Source organism: Pygoscelis adeliae, unplaced genomic scaffold (assembly GCF_000699105.1).
Source record: "Pygoscelis adeliae isolate BGI_AS28 unplaced genomic scaffold, ASM69910v1 Scaffold54, whole genome shotgun sequence".
In the NCBI taxonomy this organism is placed as follows: domain Eukaryota; kingdom Metazoa; phylum Chordata; class Aves; order Sphenisciformes; family Spheniscidae; genus Pygoscelis; species Pygoscelis adeliae.
In genome coordinates this window covers 703,054-719,319 of record NW_008824982.1, presented here as the reverse complement: position 1 = coordinate 719,319, position 16,266 = coordinate 703,054, and the positions used below count along the sequence as shown (strand labels likewise).

The window sequence follows — 16,266 nt, the reverse complement described above, 5'->3', positions numbered from 1 at the left end:
ACTGTTGGTCTAATTAAGGTTTTGTCTCTATCTGTAAACCTGGTCTTGCCTGTGCACTTCTATCACCAGGCTGACAATAGGTACCACTTTGACAAAGGTGACATTGCTAAGAGTGACAGGGTGTCACAGGTGGCAGCTCAGAGATACCTTTCTTGTGTTATTCACAGAACATTGGGGGCAACAGCGGCAGCTCCCAGGGGAAACCCTCCCTCGTTTTGGGGGGTGAAGGTACTGGCCAGTCTGCCTGCACTTGTTTGCATCCATAAGCGATCGCAGATCATACTCACCTTCTTCCTTCAGAGAGTGCATGCTTATTTCTAACGGTGGTGTCTTGAAATACTTTTCTTATGTTTTCAATTATGTTTTCATCCACATAGTCATAGTTGTGCTCTTCTTCCTTTTCCTTTTCTGCCTCACACTTTCCAAGTGCCTTATTTGTTAGACCTGAGCAATTAGCAAAAAATAACTGTAAGGAAATGGAAGACTCTGCCCTTGCCCTGAAAAGAATGTACAATTCATACAGACAACCACAAAAACAAAGAGCAAATAAAACAATGTTCTCCTCACTTTTCTCATTTTCACAGAGATCGTAAATGACTTGCTCAAGTTCCTGAACAATATCTGTGGCAGATCAAGAATGAAACCCAGCTGAGCATTTTATAAGAGAGTCTTGACTCTTAAGAATCCTTATTTCAGTTTTTGCATAATACTTGTACCTCGAAGTCTGTGGGCAAACAAGATAATCTGTTGTCCACACCCTGCTAGCTGTCCACAGATAACTCTAAGGTTTATTAAAATGGTTAAAAAGTGTGATCACTGACAGCATAAAAGCAGGCAGATAAAATTGTCTGACTGTATCAAGAGAAGAGCAGTCCACTTGCCATGTGCAGCATGTACCATCTCTATTGCAGATGTGCTCCCATGGTCTTGTGTTTCATTGCCTGAAGAGATGAGCCTCTGCAGCTAGGAAACTGCAGTGTTACTTTGGGATTTCCTAGAGCCAAACCCCCCAGTTTCTTCTTATTCAGAAGGCAATATAACAAAAAAGATGCAGGCTTGAAAGTGGCTTGAAGTTAAAATGAAAAGTTTTGAAGTACATTTCTTTATACGTCCACCTAGACCAGCCTGGGGCAATACTGAGGACAAACCTTCCAAAAAGCAGTAGCATTTTCCCACAGGGGCAGAGACCCTCACGGGAGGCCTCTTTGCAGCTGGGGCGGGTTCTGCTCTGAGTCTTGGGACAGCAACAGCTTCACATTACAGCTTACACCCGTGAGCTACAGGCTGCTGCCAGAAGACCCCGGGGTCTCCTCCTCTGCCTAGGTGGTCCTATTGCTTCCCTGGGGCTACAGGTAGCTCCACAAGATGCATGGGACCACTGGTCACATGGAGCAGGACCCCACAAGGATCAGTCACTGAGCGCCCCACATTCCCCCTCTAGAGCCACCACATCCCCTGGCCCAGGCTGTGGTGGGGAAGAGTCAGGCAGCAGCACGACCAGCCAGGGGAGCAGCACTGGAGTTCCCCTGCCAGGAGCAGCTCACCCTTGGGGTTTGTCAAGAAGCCTCACATTTAGCAGAGCTGAGAGGATACTGTGTTTCTAAAGCAAAAAGTTTCACCTGAAATGTCAAAACAGTGTAAAACACTGTTTTTGGTACAGCTGTTCCTGTTTGGTTAATTTGCTATGACATAATCTGAAACAACCTGCAAATGTGCACAAGGTCTCACAGACTATTGGACCTCCCAGCAAGGCCATGTTTGTCAAACAGGTCCTTCTTTATGGGACTGAGCTTCTCAAACAAGAATCCTCCCAAGCTTATCCTTGCAACCCCTGTGTTCCCTCCCCTTCACCAAGAAAACAGCTGTATATTCTCTCGATGGTCTCCAAACCCCACTTTTGTTCCTCCTGAGACTCTCCATGGCTGAGGTGTCTCCCCCTGAAAAACTGGTCAGGACTCATTTCTTTCTGAAGTTATGATCCTCTCCTTTATAGATTTTTTAAGGTCAGAAATAATCATTAAGTTAATCAAGCAGCTGTCTGGCCATACCAGCACAGAGTTTATCATAGACCAAATTATTCACAAGTCCCCCTGCTAGTTTTTAGGAATGAGTAAAATAGCAAAGTATTTCCAGATCTAGGCATCAAAGGAATTAAAAAAAAAAACAAAACCCCAAACCTATGATGAGAAATTTAATTAAGATCTCACTCACAGATGTGGCCACTATCTTGTTAATAAGCATTTCCAGGTTTGTAGTTCATTTGCAAGTTGGCTGTGTTTGATATCAGTGAAAGTAAACTAATGAATAAAACAGGCACTGAAAGAATAAGCTAATCCCTGTGATTCAGCAAGGGAAATATTGTTTGTATGCTTAGACTTGCTAATATGGATATAAAGTACAGATTGCTCATGGATGGCATAGCTAGACTTTCTTCTTTCTCAAACACACGCAAACAAAATGATATGCTTCTAAGCAAGACAGCTCAAGGAGAAAGGAAATAAATGTCATCAGGCCAGACTAAATCACAGCTGTCCCTAGTCCCAAACCTGTGTAGGACGCCTTCTGAAATGTATATATTTACACTTCAATAAAGCATTAAGCAATGAATGGGACAAGCTGAATGATCCCAAGGGAATTCTGAACAGTGAAATCAATGCAATTTTCTTCCCTGTTTGAAAAAAAAATCTGTTAGCCTCAACACTGAATTACTGAATCAGATATGCCATCTCAGCCTGCTAAGAAAACAAGGCTTATGTCATCGTGCTGTCTATCCATCCATCTATCAATCTCTTCAGTACTTTTAAAAGTTTTTTTGACAATTTTGGTCAGATTTGAAAAGGGGGCAAAAGTCTCAACGTGGTTACAAAAGCGAGAGTTAGATTAGTTCCTCTGTTGAAAGAAAAGCGTGCAGAACACAGCTGTTATACACTCCATTTGGCAGCAGACAGCAGGATAAATCAGTGTGTGCATATTGGTTGGCCTCTCAACACACACATAGCTCCAGACCTGCTCTTTTTCATTTGATAGGAGTGCCATAAGGAGAGTTTTGGTTATTATCAGGGAAAGGGGAGAGGAGCAGTAGGGGACAACAGACATGAATACTTACTAAACCAAATTTCATTAATTCTGCTCTTCCTGGAACAATTTGTATAATTGTGTTTGCCTTTATAGTGGAAAGGTAGTGCTCTGCAGACTAAAAATTTCCATGTATCTCACTTGTATCCTCGAGCGGGTAGGATTTGGGTTTTTTTCCCTCGGAATATACTTGTTGTTTTTTTCACAAATTTCAAGGTCACAAACAGTTGTCATAGCTCTCTATTCTGCCCTCCTTCAAAATGTAGGCAACAGAAGTAACCCAACCCATCAGGACCCTTGCTTGAACGCAACCAGTGCTAGAAACCCAAACTCATGTACTTACAAGGCTGCACACCTAAATGCCCCTGGCTGTGACCATAACACAGTTATATAGCTGTGATAAATACCTCAGTTCAGGATTTATGCTGCATAAATTAACATTCAACCACATAATAACATTTAGTGTTTATTTGTGCCTAACTTGAAAACAATAGTTGTGAATATACACAACTGATGCATATAAGTGAACAATACTGTGAACTAAACACAGTAGAACTACATCCTTATTTCTACACATCGCTTAAGTGAAAATACACAGAACTGAAGGCATTTGCATAAGCCAAATCTATAAACAGTAGCATTTTGTTTGCTATGGACCTGGTTCTGATGCTCCTCAGTGCTAATGAGAACTAATTCCTCAAGGAGTGCTACTGAAACCTATTGAGTGATAGCAGAATCAGAGCACATTGGAGTGTTCCTTGAGCTGGTATCCATCAACCATCCCTTCACGTGACGATGTAGCATATCTTTAAAAACTGTTAACTGCCACAATCAAAGTATTTCATATGCACTGCAGGGTTACAATTCATGTATGGGTGATGTTTATCTCCCTCTGGAATCTATTAACCCATTGTTTGGAAAAGTTTACTCTTAAATTTAATTTCTTAAAAAATCTGAAATTTCCTGAAAGAGGCATCTGTTGACCTCTTTCACCGTCCTTTTATTTTTTAATTTTCTTCTTTGTCACTTCTTTTCTAGTCTATCTCGCTGGTTTTATTGAATTCTTACAGACACTAATTTCCACTGTTGCACTACTGCCTCTTTTTGTAAAACAAATCCTCAGTGTATCAACAACTCTTACGGATGAGAAGTGGTTACTGCAAGTTTTAAACAATCGTGTATTTCAGGCCCCATCATACCTGTCTTGCAAAAGGGTAAGGAGAAGGGCTGAGGGCACCACCAGGCACCCCCCAGGCTGCCCGCTGCTGCTCTGCACAGGGCTGGTGGAGCAGAGCCAGACAGCACTGCCAGAGAGCAGGGGAAGTAACTCGTGCAAAGTCCCCATTCGTTACCCTGCACCTAACAGTGCAATGCCTCCTCCTTGCAGCCACTTCCACAAGCTTCTGCCTGGAACCTCTGCGTCTTATTGCAATTAAAATCAAGCATATCCAATAAACGACATATGTAAGGATTCAGAGCCTATGCTTTCTTTCCCCTGCTGTACAACAAGTTCGAGTTTGGTTAAGAAGAAAGCTGATTGTTTAAATACAATCTACTAAAGTGCACTTGTCATCCTATGAAATGATGTGGTCTCCTTATTTTAAGTCATTTTCTTACCTTTGTTTAAACTTGTCTCAGAATATGTGTCAGCCAAGAATAAGTTTTGTGTTCACAGCCCGAAAACCAGGAAAAAGAGTCCAATTATTTTTTTTTAGATAGTTACAAGACCATAGGAGCCGAAGGATCTAATAACAGTTTTGCCCTAATCAAAGACTGAGCTAAAGTGCGGAAGCTGAAAGAGTTGTCATACATACAGTAAAGGATTCCCAGTTCATATTGCTTATCCTTATGTGCCTAATTCAGAATGCTAGTGCAAAATCCCTGTGATGTCACTGAAGAAAGAAGAGCTTTTTTTCAAAATAATTCAGAATTCTATGTTTTGCTTTAAGTTTTGGGGGATATTAAGTTTAATTTATTTTAATATTTGGTTTAGAGCACAGCCCCATAACCAAATGTATTGCCCTAACTGATGGGACCGCAAGCTACAGCACAGGGGCAGAAATTTCTTAAACCATCTTTGCTGTCAAATTTAGTAGATGTTACACGTGCATCCTAAATTGCAATCAGAAGGCCCTTCCCTTTTTTTCTTTCTCTAGCCTACTGGCCTCCTAAATGAAGTGCCTAAAGTCAGAATATATAAATATCTTCCCTAAAATGTCCTGACATCAATAAACAAAATCAACATAAAAAGTTTTTTATTGCAGACTCTAACAATTCCAGAAACCTAAGCCATGAGCAAGAAGATTAGGTAATGTTTTAGAAACTCCACTTAGAATAAATTTCAAGGTTAAAGAAAAACTGATACAGCAGATTTCTGATGAGAGTTATTATCCTGCAGATATTGCTACTATTTCTAATTAATTCAAACTCAGTCAAATATAAGAAAATAGGATAATAACTTTAGTGGCCAATTCAGGTTTAATTGCAACAGAGGAAAAAGGTTCAATTTCTTAGAAACAAAGATAATAAATCCTATCCTTATTAACATGAACTCTGTAAGGAAAGACAATAGAGGCTTTAAAACCGAAAGAAAAACACGTTGCTTTTCTTTTCGGAACTATCTGGCCTTTGGTAAGAAATAGTAATTGTCTCTGTAACTGGTTGTTTTGAAAGCACAGATTCAACACCCTTATTAGGAATTTGAAACAGGTTGGTGCTTTGGAGGGTGGCTTAACATTCACCAGTAGAAGTTTAAAGATTAGTCAGTGAATGGTGCATTTCCTCCCACTCAAAACCCACAGGAGCGTGTCTGTGTTATTAATCTTGACATATTTTCTAATCCATTATCTTGTGAATTAGCAGAGCAGAGTATACTCTCTGGAACAGGCAAGCTTGCAGCATGCAACAGTAGACTCCTGGGGATCCCTTGGCTGGCCAGGAAGAACTGCTGTGTCATCTAATCCAATCTCCTGTATAATTCTGCAGTTATCTTTGAATTAAACCCAATAACTTTGGGCTATACTAACACACATCTTTCAGAAAAAACTTTAGCTTTGATTTGGGTATGTCAGCGTACAATCCATCACTGCTCTTTGGTCTAGGTTGAATCCGCCTAGCTCCAACTTTTAACTCACAGTATACTTAAATTTAGATAAAGTTTGTACAGGGATATACTCCAAGGCAATTAAACAAGAAGCAATTTCCTAGCCTTGTAAAAGAAGAAACATTATGATACTGCTTCTTGATTTTCTATGTGTGTACTAAAAAGAGGTACTAAGAGTTTGTTTGAAAAATCCTCAGTAACAAAGGCTATTCTTTATCTGTCAGTAGCCTAAGCTAACACAGTATATAGGATGAACTTAAAATTAACTAATTGCAGCTTTCATGAGGAATGAGGCAGGAGACCTACGATCGATGAGCTTCGAAATCAGAAACACAGCTAAGAACTGGGCTAGTTGGGAAGAGTTAGTGCTGTGAATCTTTGCAGGACCAGAGACAAGCAAGCCTCCAGCAGCTCTAACACTGTTTTTTATCTAATAGTCTTGGGCATGCACGTAGGACTGCTTGCAAAGCACAGGTCTCTAGCCATAAGCTCAGGGAAATGGATAGGAAGAAAATGAGCCTGACTGACACCTAAAGTTTAAAAAACTGTGTCCACTGGAAGCAGGAAGAATTAAGTCCATAATCTACCATTACGATTGATGAGTGCATCTCAACCAGCAGATAAGAAAACTCTGCTTTCACAGAAGGGATACCACAACAAAGGTTAGGATCTTAATGGAATGAAGGCCAAAGGAAATAGAGCAAGAACAGCTAAGAGAAGATAATTTAAAACTTGAAGAAGTCCCTAGGAAAAGCTTTCTTCTCAATTACATTGTTTCAGAATTAAAAACAAATGAAGAATCGGCTAAGAAAAATAGACGTGCTAGAAAGTGAAAAATAGCAAATGAAAATCAAGTGCTCTTGGAGATTCTGAAAAACATTTATCAGGGACATATAAATAAGGCTCAATGGGATGGACAAAACACTAATGCTACTGGACCAGAATGAATAAAGAGAGAGAAGGCAGGCAGACTTAAACCAGGGCAGATGAGACAGTCAGCAACATTGCCTTGTTTCACTACAGTGCTGAAACATGTTCAGTAGAAGGTCCAAATCAAGAACAGCTGCAGAAAGTCCAAGTCTGTTTTCTAGCATCCAGAACCACAAACTGCATGAGCTAACAAGAAAGGTGGTCAGTGTGAAGAACCGTGAAGAAGGCGGCAGAAACTTCGCTGGTAGCATGGCTAACAGAGGCAGCCCTCTGCCTAGGGACAGGTGAAGAGCCTGCTGAGAGCTTCTGGGTCGGGATTAGCAGACAAACCAACATGGGTGATGTTGTTGTGGGTGTCTGCTACAGACACTGTGATTCATTAATGACATGGATGATGGGACAGAGTGTACCTTCAGTAAGTCTGCAGATGATACAAAACTGGGAGGAGTGGCTGAGATGGTTATGTTGCCTGGACAGGCTGGAGGAGTGGGCGGAGAGGAATCTCATGAAGTTCAGTGAAGGAAAACACAAGGTCCTGTGCCTGGGGAAGAATAACCCCATGCACCAGTGCAGGCTGGGGCTGACTAGCTGGAAAGCAGCTTTGCAGAGAAAAACATGGGGGTCCTGGTAGACAAGCTGACCATGAGCCAGCAACATGTCCTTGAGACAAAGAGGTCCAACAACCTCCTGGGCTACATTAGACAAGGCAGTAGCCAGTATCCAGCAGGGATCCTTACTCCTCTGCTCAGCACTGGTGAGAGCACACCTGTAGTGCTGGGTCCAGATCTGGGCTCCCCAGTGCAAGAGGGACATGGACATTCTAGAGTGAGTCCAGCAAAGGGCCATGAAGATGATTAAGGGACTGGAGCATGTAAAATAGGAGGGGAGGCTGAGAGGGCTGGGACTGTTCAGCCTGGTGAAGAGAAGGCTCATGGACAATCTTATCACTGGGTATAAATACCTGATGGGGAGATGTGAAGAAGATGGAGCCAGACTTCTCAGTGGTGCCCAGTGATAAAAGAAACACAAGCGGTAACAGATACTCTTACAGTAGGAAGATGGTTCCAGTACAAAGAATGGAAAGACTTGGCCACCTCCCAGTCCTGTTATTGAGCTGAAGCCTTAGTAACGGTAGCTCCAAACTTCTTTTCTCAGCCAAGGGATTGCAGTTTAGAAACTACTGCACAGTTCCTGTAAGAGGCACAGGAAATGACTGTACAACTCCACTTCTTGCTGCACAAACTGAGCTGCTGTGTTCAGAAAAAACTTCGAAAAATCTTGCCTGTAAAACCATTGTGTGACTTTAGCCTGTGTGGCTTTCCCTGTCTGTGAGGAGTCTGAACCCATCAAGTAAAGCACCTACATGAGCACTGACTCCTGTGCTTGTGAATAAGCCAGTCCTCAGCACAAACTTTAAGCCTGGCTTACTTCAGTAAGGATGCTTTGGGAACATTTTCTTCAGGTGCATCCCCCTCCAGCTTCCCCTGGCTGCCTCACCCCACAGAGACTAACCCGTGCAAGTGATCCAGCTGATCCCTGTAGGGTGGGCAGCGGTTTTCAAAGTCAAGCCCCAGTAATTTGCAGGTAGTTCCCTTGGCACAAGAGAGTACAACATTAACCCCTCTTGGTATTCATTTTTTCCCGGGGTTTAAACAGAGGATACCGTCCTTTGTAACTGCCAATGTGGAAGCTTCACCATTTACCCCTATAAAATCTAATCAAATCATTAAGCAGTGACAAGATGGAGCCTGCAGGGAGATTTTTCAAAGCCACAAAATAACACATTTGGGATTATCTTTCAAAGCAGCCAGATACCAAAATACCTTTCAAAAACCAGTTCCCAAATAATCAACTTCCACAACAATAAGGATTAGTGAATATTCAGCACGCCACAGCAATTCTTCACTATAAAAGTTGTTCATGTTGCATTTGGAAGTTTCAATATGTGTAGTTTCAAATAGGCAGTCCTTTTTAGGAGTCTCACACACTGAATAACAAGACAATAAAGAGAAACTATATGGGAAGTTCTTATATTGATATCAATTATCAGCTAACAAATGCTGTGAGGATGAGTATTTGTGCTTTAGTCTTCCAAATGTTCTAGTGTTGTAATTAATGTGATGTTTTCATATTTCAGACATAACCTGTGACTAAAGATTAATGAAATCAACTGAATTTTTTATATTAACTGCAAAGTCTTTGCATTTGTCCTCTTATCATCTGGCTTCTCAACTTCTGTACGTTTCCTTTCTGAAAAAGGAAAAACTTGAAAAATATGTAGAAGAACTAACCAGCTATCAAAAATGCTTGGGAAATCCAATCAAATGGTGACTTTAAAAACAATTATTGGCTAAGTAATTTGCTCGATTTTTTTTTTTTCTTCAAAATACAAAAATGTGAATTGAAGACATCTTCATATCTTTAATGTAAATTGCTTGCTCATCTTTAATACCTGTTGGAATCAGCATTTTTATAACAGATGATGTGTAAGCGTCATCCTAAAGCAAAAGGAAAGCACATCTTTTCCATATGTCTGTTCCTAAAAACTACTGAATATTCATGCTGCAGTGTCAAACAGAGTTTAATACTATGCTGCTGTTGAGAGCTTGGATGAATTTGCCTTATGGCATTTATGGAGGAAGAACAGAGATGTTCACTTTTCATTTCTTTTGACTAAGCCACAGATTCCAAGTGAAATCACGCAAGATAGTCCTGTATGTAAATTATTTATCAGGGCTGGGGTTAAGCTTTGTTATATTAATAACTCAAACCATAAAGCTTAACTGACCTTTAATCACACTGGTTTCCACTAATGTAGCTTTTCCAGTCATGTCGTTCTTATTCTCACGATGCACCAAATCATTTTGACAACTAACTTGTAATTCCGAAACATCAGCAGCTTGATTTGAGCACAATTTCTTGGTGGTGTCTACACAGAAATTCTGAAATTAAATAGAAGAGCACATTGTCTTTACATGTAAATTGTTACTCCAAACTGGATGCTTTCAGAGATGTGACACGTAAGAGCAACATTCTTTGGGCTACTTCTGTGAATTTTAACCACAAATCTTCTGTTTGTCAAAGTAAGTCATCAATCACATTTACCATAATGCTTGTCTTTGAGGCATGTACATCACAAAATAATATGTCCAGAAGGCACTCTACATGAAAAAATTACCTTTAAAGCATATCTCCAGTCTTTCTTTTCTTTTTTTGGGGTGTATGGAGTCATGGAAACACAAGGAGGGATATTTATGTATCCCTTTTGGTCGATACAGATTTCTTTCTGATTAACTATTTTTATTGTATTGATGGTTTATTTAATGAGTTCTGTTACATATTACATCACAAATTCATATAAAGTCTGACATTTCAATTACATTTATCCAGTAGCATTCATAGCATAGTGAGTATAGTTAGATGATAGGAACAGGCAATTATGGAGTTACTAATTATAGTGTTATTATATTGCAGAAAGTAAGTTACATGGCTGCAACACTTGCACCCCTTGAAATTCAGGCTTGATACATACATTTCCATAATTCTGTTTTTTTTTTTAATTCTGAGATATTTATGCCATAAATACTTTCAGTCAAATACATATTTTTCATCTGTGTAAATGAGAGTCAATTAAAAGTGTCAAAAAGTATATCTTCAGTGAAGCTATACGGTAGCTGCAGTGTAGGTACAGTCCAATTGCAATCATTATACCAGAGAGTATATATTTTAAAAAATAATCAGTATAGATTTTCCATTAAAAATCAAATGTAGATCTTCCTCAGCGGTGAAAAAGCCCGTCCTATTCAGAGAGAGAAGGTCATGTTGGTAAAACTGACAGTAGCTACACAGCAATAGTGTCTGATCTTTTCAGAATCAACCCACAATTTCCGAAAGCACAACACAAGCCTACATTTTATGACAATCTGTCCCTTTTGAAAAAAGGTATCAGCTAGTGACAAGAAAGTCACTGGTAATTGAAATAGAAAATTTGAGAGAGTATATTAAGAACAGATGAGGATGAAATCTGTAAAATGTATGGACAATTTTCCTCAGTGGGTGGGTCACAACGTGACATAAGTGGAAGACCCTCATTTTTCAGTTAGAGGAATCCACGGTAGTTTTCCCCATTTTCTAAAATAAACACTGCAGGCTCGATCTGCAGGGGTTGATTGAGTTACAGTATTCAATGCAAGTTTGTGCAGTACAGGCTGTACAATGCTGGCTAGTGCTCTCCTAGACTGCAAAAGAGCCTCTGAGGTCAAGCAAAGCTTTAAGCAGTGATGTAATTCACAAAAACCTCAGGGATTTGTACAAAAAGGAATACAGCTGAGAAGTATTTTGCAGAGGACAGAAATGTCAGAAGTTCTTCACAGCAGAGAATTAAAATAACCCAATGGAAAAGACAATGTTCAAACTAGGACGATGCTCGGCGGCTGGTGTATTGTGGAATAGCTTCGCTGAGGTTACAGGACCTTTGTCTTTGTTTCACCAACAGAGCCTGGCCTTTCTTTGACCTCCAGTTCTTTTCTCGATCATCTGCACCTAAGCATGCCTATATGCACCACCTGTTTGTTGCCAGCCTGGCCCAGCAATATGAACACACACTTTGCAGGCAGTTATTGAGAAATGTCCATCTTCTCCTTGTTTAAATAACAGTTTTTCAAAGCTGTCACTAAACTTGTCCTATCCTCAGTATCAGTAATACCTGTTTATCACAAACGAAGGGTCTTGGGATGGGCAGGGAAACATTATTATTCATAGGCAGATTCTTCCTATGTTCAAATTATTTGGCATACTTAGCACACAGAAAGCTTTCACTTAAAAGTCAGCTTTCAGGTAACTAGGGAACCTTAGTTTAAATAGTAGACATTAAAAAAAAAAATAAAATCATGAATTCTCTTATTTTCTAGTCAGCTCCTTATTTAACATCTTAATCCGAGCAATCAATATCATGAATGAGCATGTTCAGATTATTTATTCTGCACTGCCTTAGCTAACTAAAACCAAGCCTTGGTATCAAAACAGAAAGATCCCCTCATTAAGAAGAACCTAACTGAAGTTTGTGCTAATCTTATCAGACACCAGCAAAACCACACACTGTGATACAATGGTTACCTGGAGCACCCTGCAAACAAATTAAAATATGCAGAACTCAAACTTTTAAAACCAAACAGGATTACACAAACAGGATTGTCACTTCACTGTATGCTGAAATCTGATATCGCTTTAACATTCTTAACAGCACTATAGATAACAAATACACTAGAGACCAACAGAGATAAGACGCTTTTTTAAACTATACAAGAGTGAAATCTTACAGTTGTCTTTCAAATACTAGGCAGGCTTAACAGCACAGGGTTTCCATCTATGTGGAGTCATTGTTCCAATAATTTAAAGAAGTCAGGATATCAGCACGGTTTTCAGTACTGTTACTGCCAGAAGAAACACTAATTCAGTTAAAAACTCATGGTCTGAATCACAGTCATTTGTTATAACAGCCTACTCGTGAGGAAACCCCGAATCTCAGCATTTGGAAAATCCAACCAACAGCTACAGGTGCGTGAACTAAAAATTTTTCCCCAATGGATAAACATTGCCCATTACATCTCTAGGTTTGCTCATTGTCCAGAAATAACTCAGAAGACAAAGCACAAAGCCATAAAGGCAAGGTAGCGTAAGGCTGCGCAGTCTCTCTCAGGAAATAGGAGGTGTTCTATCAAACAGGATACAAAAAAGTGTGAAAGCTAAGGTGAGAACTAAAGGGCTGGAGACGCATCACTTTAGTAAGAACAGAAGTTTCAGCATTCTGCAGAAGTTGTAAGTGAGTGCAGAGTTTACCTAAGATGCATGAACTGAAAACACTGCAGTAGCAAACTGAGTTTCGAAGTGAATGGTTTGGATTAATTTCCCTTGATTACCTGAAGAGCTTAAAGCACTGCATTGGTGTGCGTGCGTGCATGAACTCACTTCGACACGCAAGGCTTCCCTCTGTTTGCCCACACCAGAAGCAGTGAAATCTGACAGCAGTTCTTATTCTTACAAATGGCACTGCACAAATAGTAACGCTTTGCCTACCTCCAGCCCCAGTCACACAAAACCTGTTCAAAAAATGCCAATTTTCCCTGCAATTTAGGCGCGTGCTAGCATCTCCTTCTCACAGCTCCAAGGTGCATTCTCCTCTGACTTAAAAAAAATTGGGCTGTTAACAGTTGTCTCCCTGTGAATATTTCTTTCATTGCTGTGTCTAATTGCTTTTTGAACTCATTTACATTTCTGATATCAACATCATGCAGCAATGAGTTCCAGAGTTTACTTCTGCATTGTGTAAAATTTCCTTTGGGTTGCTTTTTTTTTTTTATTGTCCTACTTCATAATTTCATGCTGCTGCTGTAATCCCTCTCTATTCATTTTCTCCCTGCCTTCAGGTTTTTACTCCTTTTCCTGAGTCACTGCTTCTTCAGGCTGAAGAGTTTCTAGTCTATTTAATCTTTCCTCTTACAGGAGCCAAATTGTAATCCATGATGCACCAGCTCCTGGAATTCCTGCTTCTTTGCAAGATACAATCCAAAACCACTGAAGGCAGTCCATATACCACACATACTTCAGACAGCAGTATTTGGTCACAACTACTCAGTAAGCCAAGAAAATAGCACAGGAGTTCTTACAATTAAAAAAAAAACCAAAACCAACTTTGGAGGGGCCCAGCAAAACTAGTATAACCTCTGAGACAGAATAGCAGAAAGAGAAGCTCTTAAAGCAAGTAAGAAAAAAAAGGCTGCGAAATATGTTTACAAAAAAAGAAGATAATACATGAGTTCATAATACACATTATTGCTTTTCTTCTTTTTAAAGGAAAGAAAGCCTCAACAGCATCTAGAACGTTCAGAGTAAAGAAGGAGAAACAACATTTGATTACAGTACAGAAAAATGTGGGAGTAAATATGAAACCAACAGCTGTCATAGTCTCTGAAAATGCTGTGAGAGATGTAGTGGCATAAACCAATCTGACAAAAGTACGCTTTTCCAGACAGAAAGTCAAGCTGTTACATGATTACAAATGACGCTAGTGAAGAGGAGTACTCATTTGTCTGAGCAATCAGTGCTGGACATGGCACTACACCTTTGGAGTACATTTATTATAAGTCACCCATGCTAGTAGATACAGATCATAAACCTTTTACTGCAATCTTTAGAGACGGGTTGGAGTGGCACTCTTTGCTGCCTTCAGAAACTCAAGCCAAAGCTCTAGATATATATCTTTGCTTTGGCATATACTGCACGGGTATATTTATCTGTAAAATGCTTAATTGCTGCATGCACCTTTCCACCAGAAAAAAAGCTGTATACATAGAATGAGAGTGTGATGAATGATTTTGCAGTCCAAACACATTTCACTGTTTCCAGACAAAAAAGGCAATTTATCCCCACAAGCTACAAATGAAGATTCTGTAAGAGAGTCACACAGCACTGTACTCATGGGGAAGCCCAAACCAGGCTGAGCGAAGCTTCAGCTTTTAATATTTTGGAGAATATTTTAAGGAAATTATGAGAGAGGGGTAGAGAGAGACATGTCAGTCTAAGTGAAACAGGGTATTCATAGCTGCTGATTTATAGAGAAGACCATGAGTTCCAGAGCAACCTACAGAATGACAACCTACCTATGTAATTTTGCTCCAACCTTCATTATATCTGCATGACTTTCTGCAAAGACAGTTTGGAACTGCAGTGAAGCAGAGAAGAATCACAGATTTTGATTCCCATATTGTATCAATACAGAACCAGGGTAAGTGCTATCACAATCGGAGCCTTAGGCCATTCTGAAACACAGATCTGAATTATTTTCCGGTTTGCAAAAGCGTAAGCTGGAGTAACTACATTCTGGAGAAACTACATTGGTCAGACTTACACCAATGTTAGTCAAAATAAAATTTCACCCACTGTACGGACTAGAGTGGGTGCTTCCACCTAACAGATGGGAAACACAAATTCAAATAATGGGAATATACACATGGAAACTGCTGACACCTCTCAAGAAATTTGCATTATTATGGCAGACAGTTAGGACTGATTTATTCCACTTGAAAGGAAACAATTACCTTTAGATTATTACTCATTTGTATCCCAAGATAGCCTTCTTGCATGATCTACTGGCAAGCCAACTTATCTTGCACATCAGGGTAATTTTTGCAAGGGCACAGTGTACCCATAGTTAAGGGTACTGACAAGGGTCTACGATTTTGTAGTAAAGAATTTTAACAGTCTTCCCCATTGCACTGATTCCAGTACACGATATCAAGCCTTCATTTTCCACAGCCCATTGGAGTGTGGAAAAGGAGAAGAGCTAGTTAGAAGATGCTTCAGAAAGGCCATGGGCAATAAAGAGGATCCTCATTTAGCCTCATTAACATACAGGACGGGAGCACTTTGGAGAATTATTGTTTGCCTGCAGAACTCGTAAGGTACTATAAACTACCGATGAACAATTTTTGCCAAAGAAGGGGTCAAGGTTATATCATTTCAAAGACAGGAACAAAATTACATTAGTTCGTGAGTTCTTCTCTGCCTAAAAGGGACATGAAACACCTGATCAAATTAAGTTTTTCTGATCAGAGTTCAAGCTCTTAACAGGTTTGTCCCTCACAAGGTACTTTCTGTACATGCCTACAATAACACAATTCATTTGACTTTTATTGTCAGTAGTCTGGGTTTCCCAAGGATTAAAAAGGGGGAAGCTATGTGATAAAGACATGATAGATTATAGGCAGATGCCACTGTAGGCTCATTCTCAGGGTTCAAACAATGTATTTAAAAAGTGGTATTTTCCTAACAGTAGGGATGGAATTAGTTAATCCTTGTTCAGAGCTTGAATAAGAGTATTTGGATTTAAAAAACAAAACAGAGCGGGAAGTCATGTTCTAGCTATATCCATTTCTACAAAAATAAAAGCAAATAACGTATCAAACCGAATGGTCTTAGAGAAATCAACGGCACGTGGACCATTCCGAGTTTTGCCCGACACGGCAGTTTATCCGTGAGCTTGAACAAATATTCCGACGACATCCTGACCGAAAAAGAACGAACGGCGAAGGAAAGGACAGCTCCGTAAGCAGGGAGCAAGCTGTTCTGGCTCAGGGGGTCTCGGCCGGGGGGGGGCTGCA

At 40.0% G+C, this 16,266-nt stretch overlaps 1 protein-coding gene across 1 annotated transcript in view; it reads right to left on the bottom strand.

Annotated features, from left to right (window-relative positions):
- Window positions 1-283: 283 nt before the first annotated feature.
- Window positions 284-16,266, bottom strand: part of THEMIS (thymocyte selection associated) — an 80,869-nt gene continuing 64,886 nt past the window's right edge. Inside the window, exons 5-6 of the mRNA XM_009325629.1 lie at window positions 9,897-10,050; window positions 284-444 (exon numbers count right to left, since the gene is read on the bottom strand). Coding sequence (XP_009323904.1) covers window positions 284-444; window positions 9,897-10,050 — 315 coding nt within the window. The remainder of the gene's footprint in view (window positions 445-9,896; window positions 10,051-16,266) is intronic.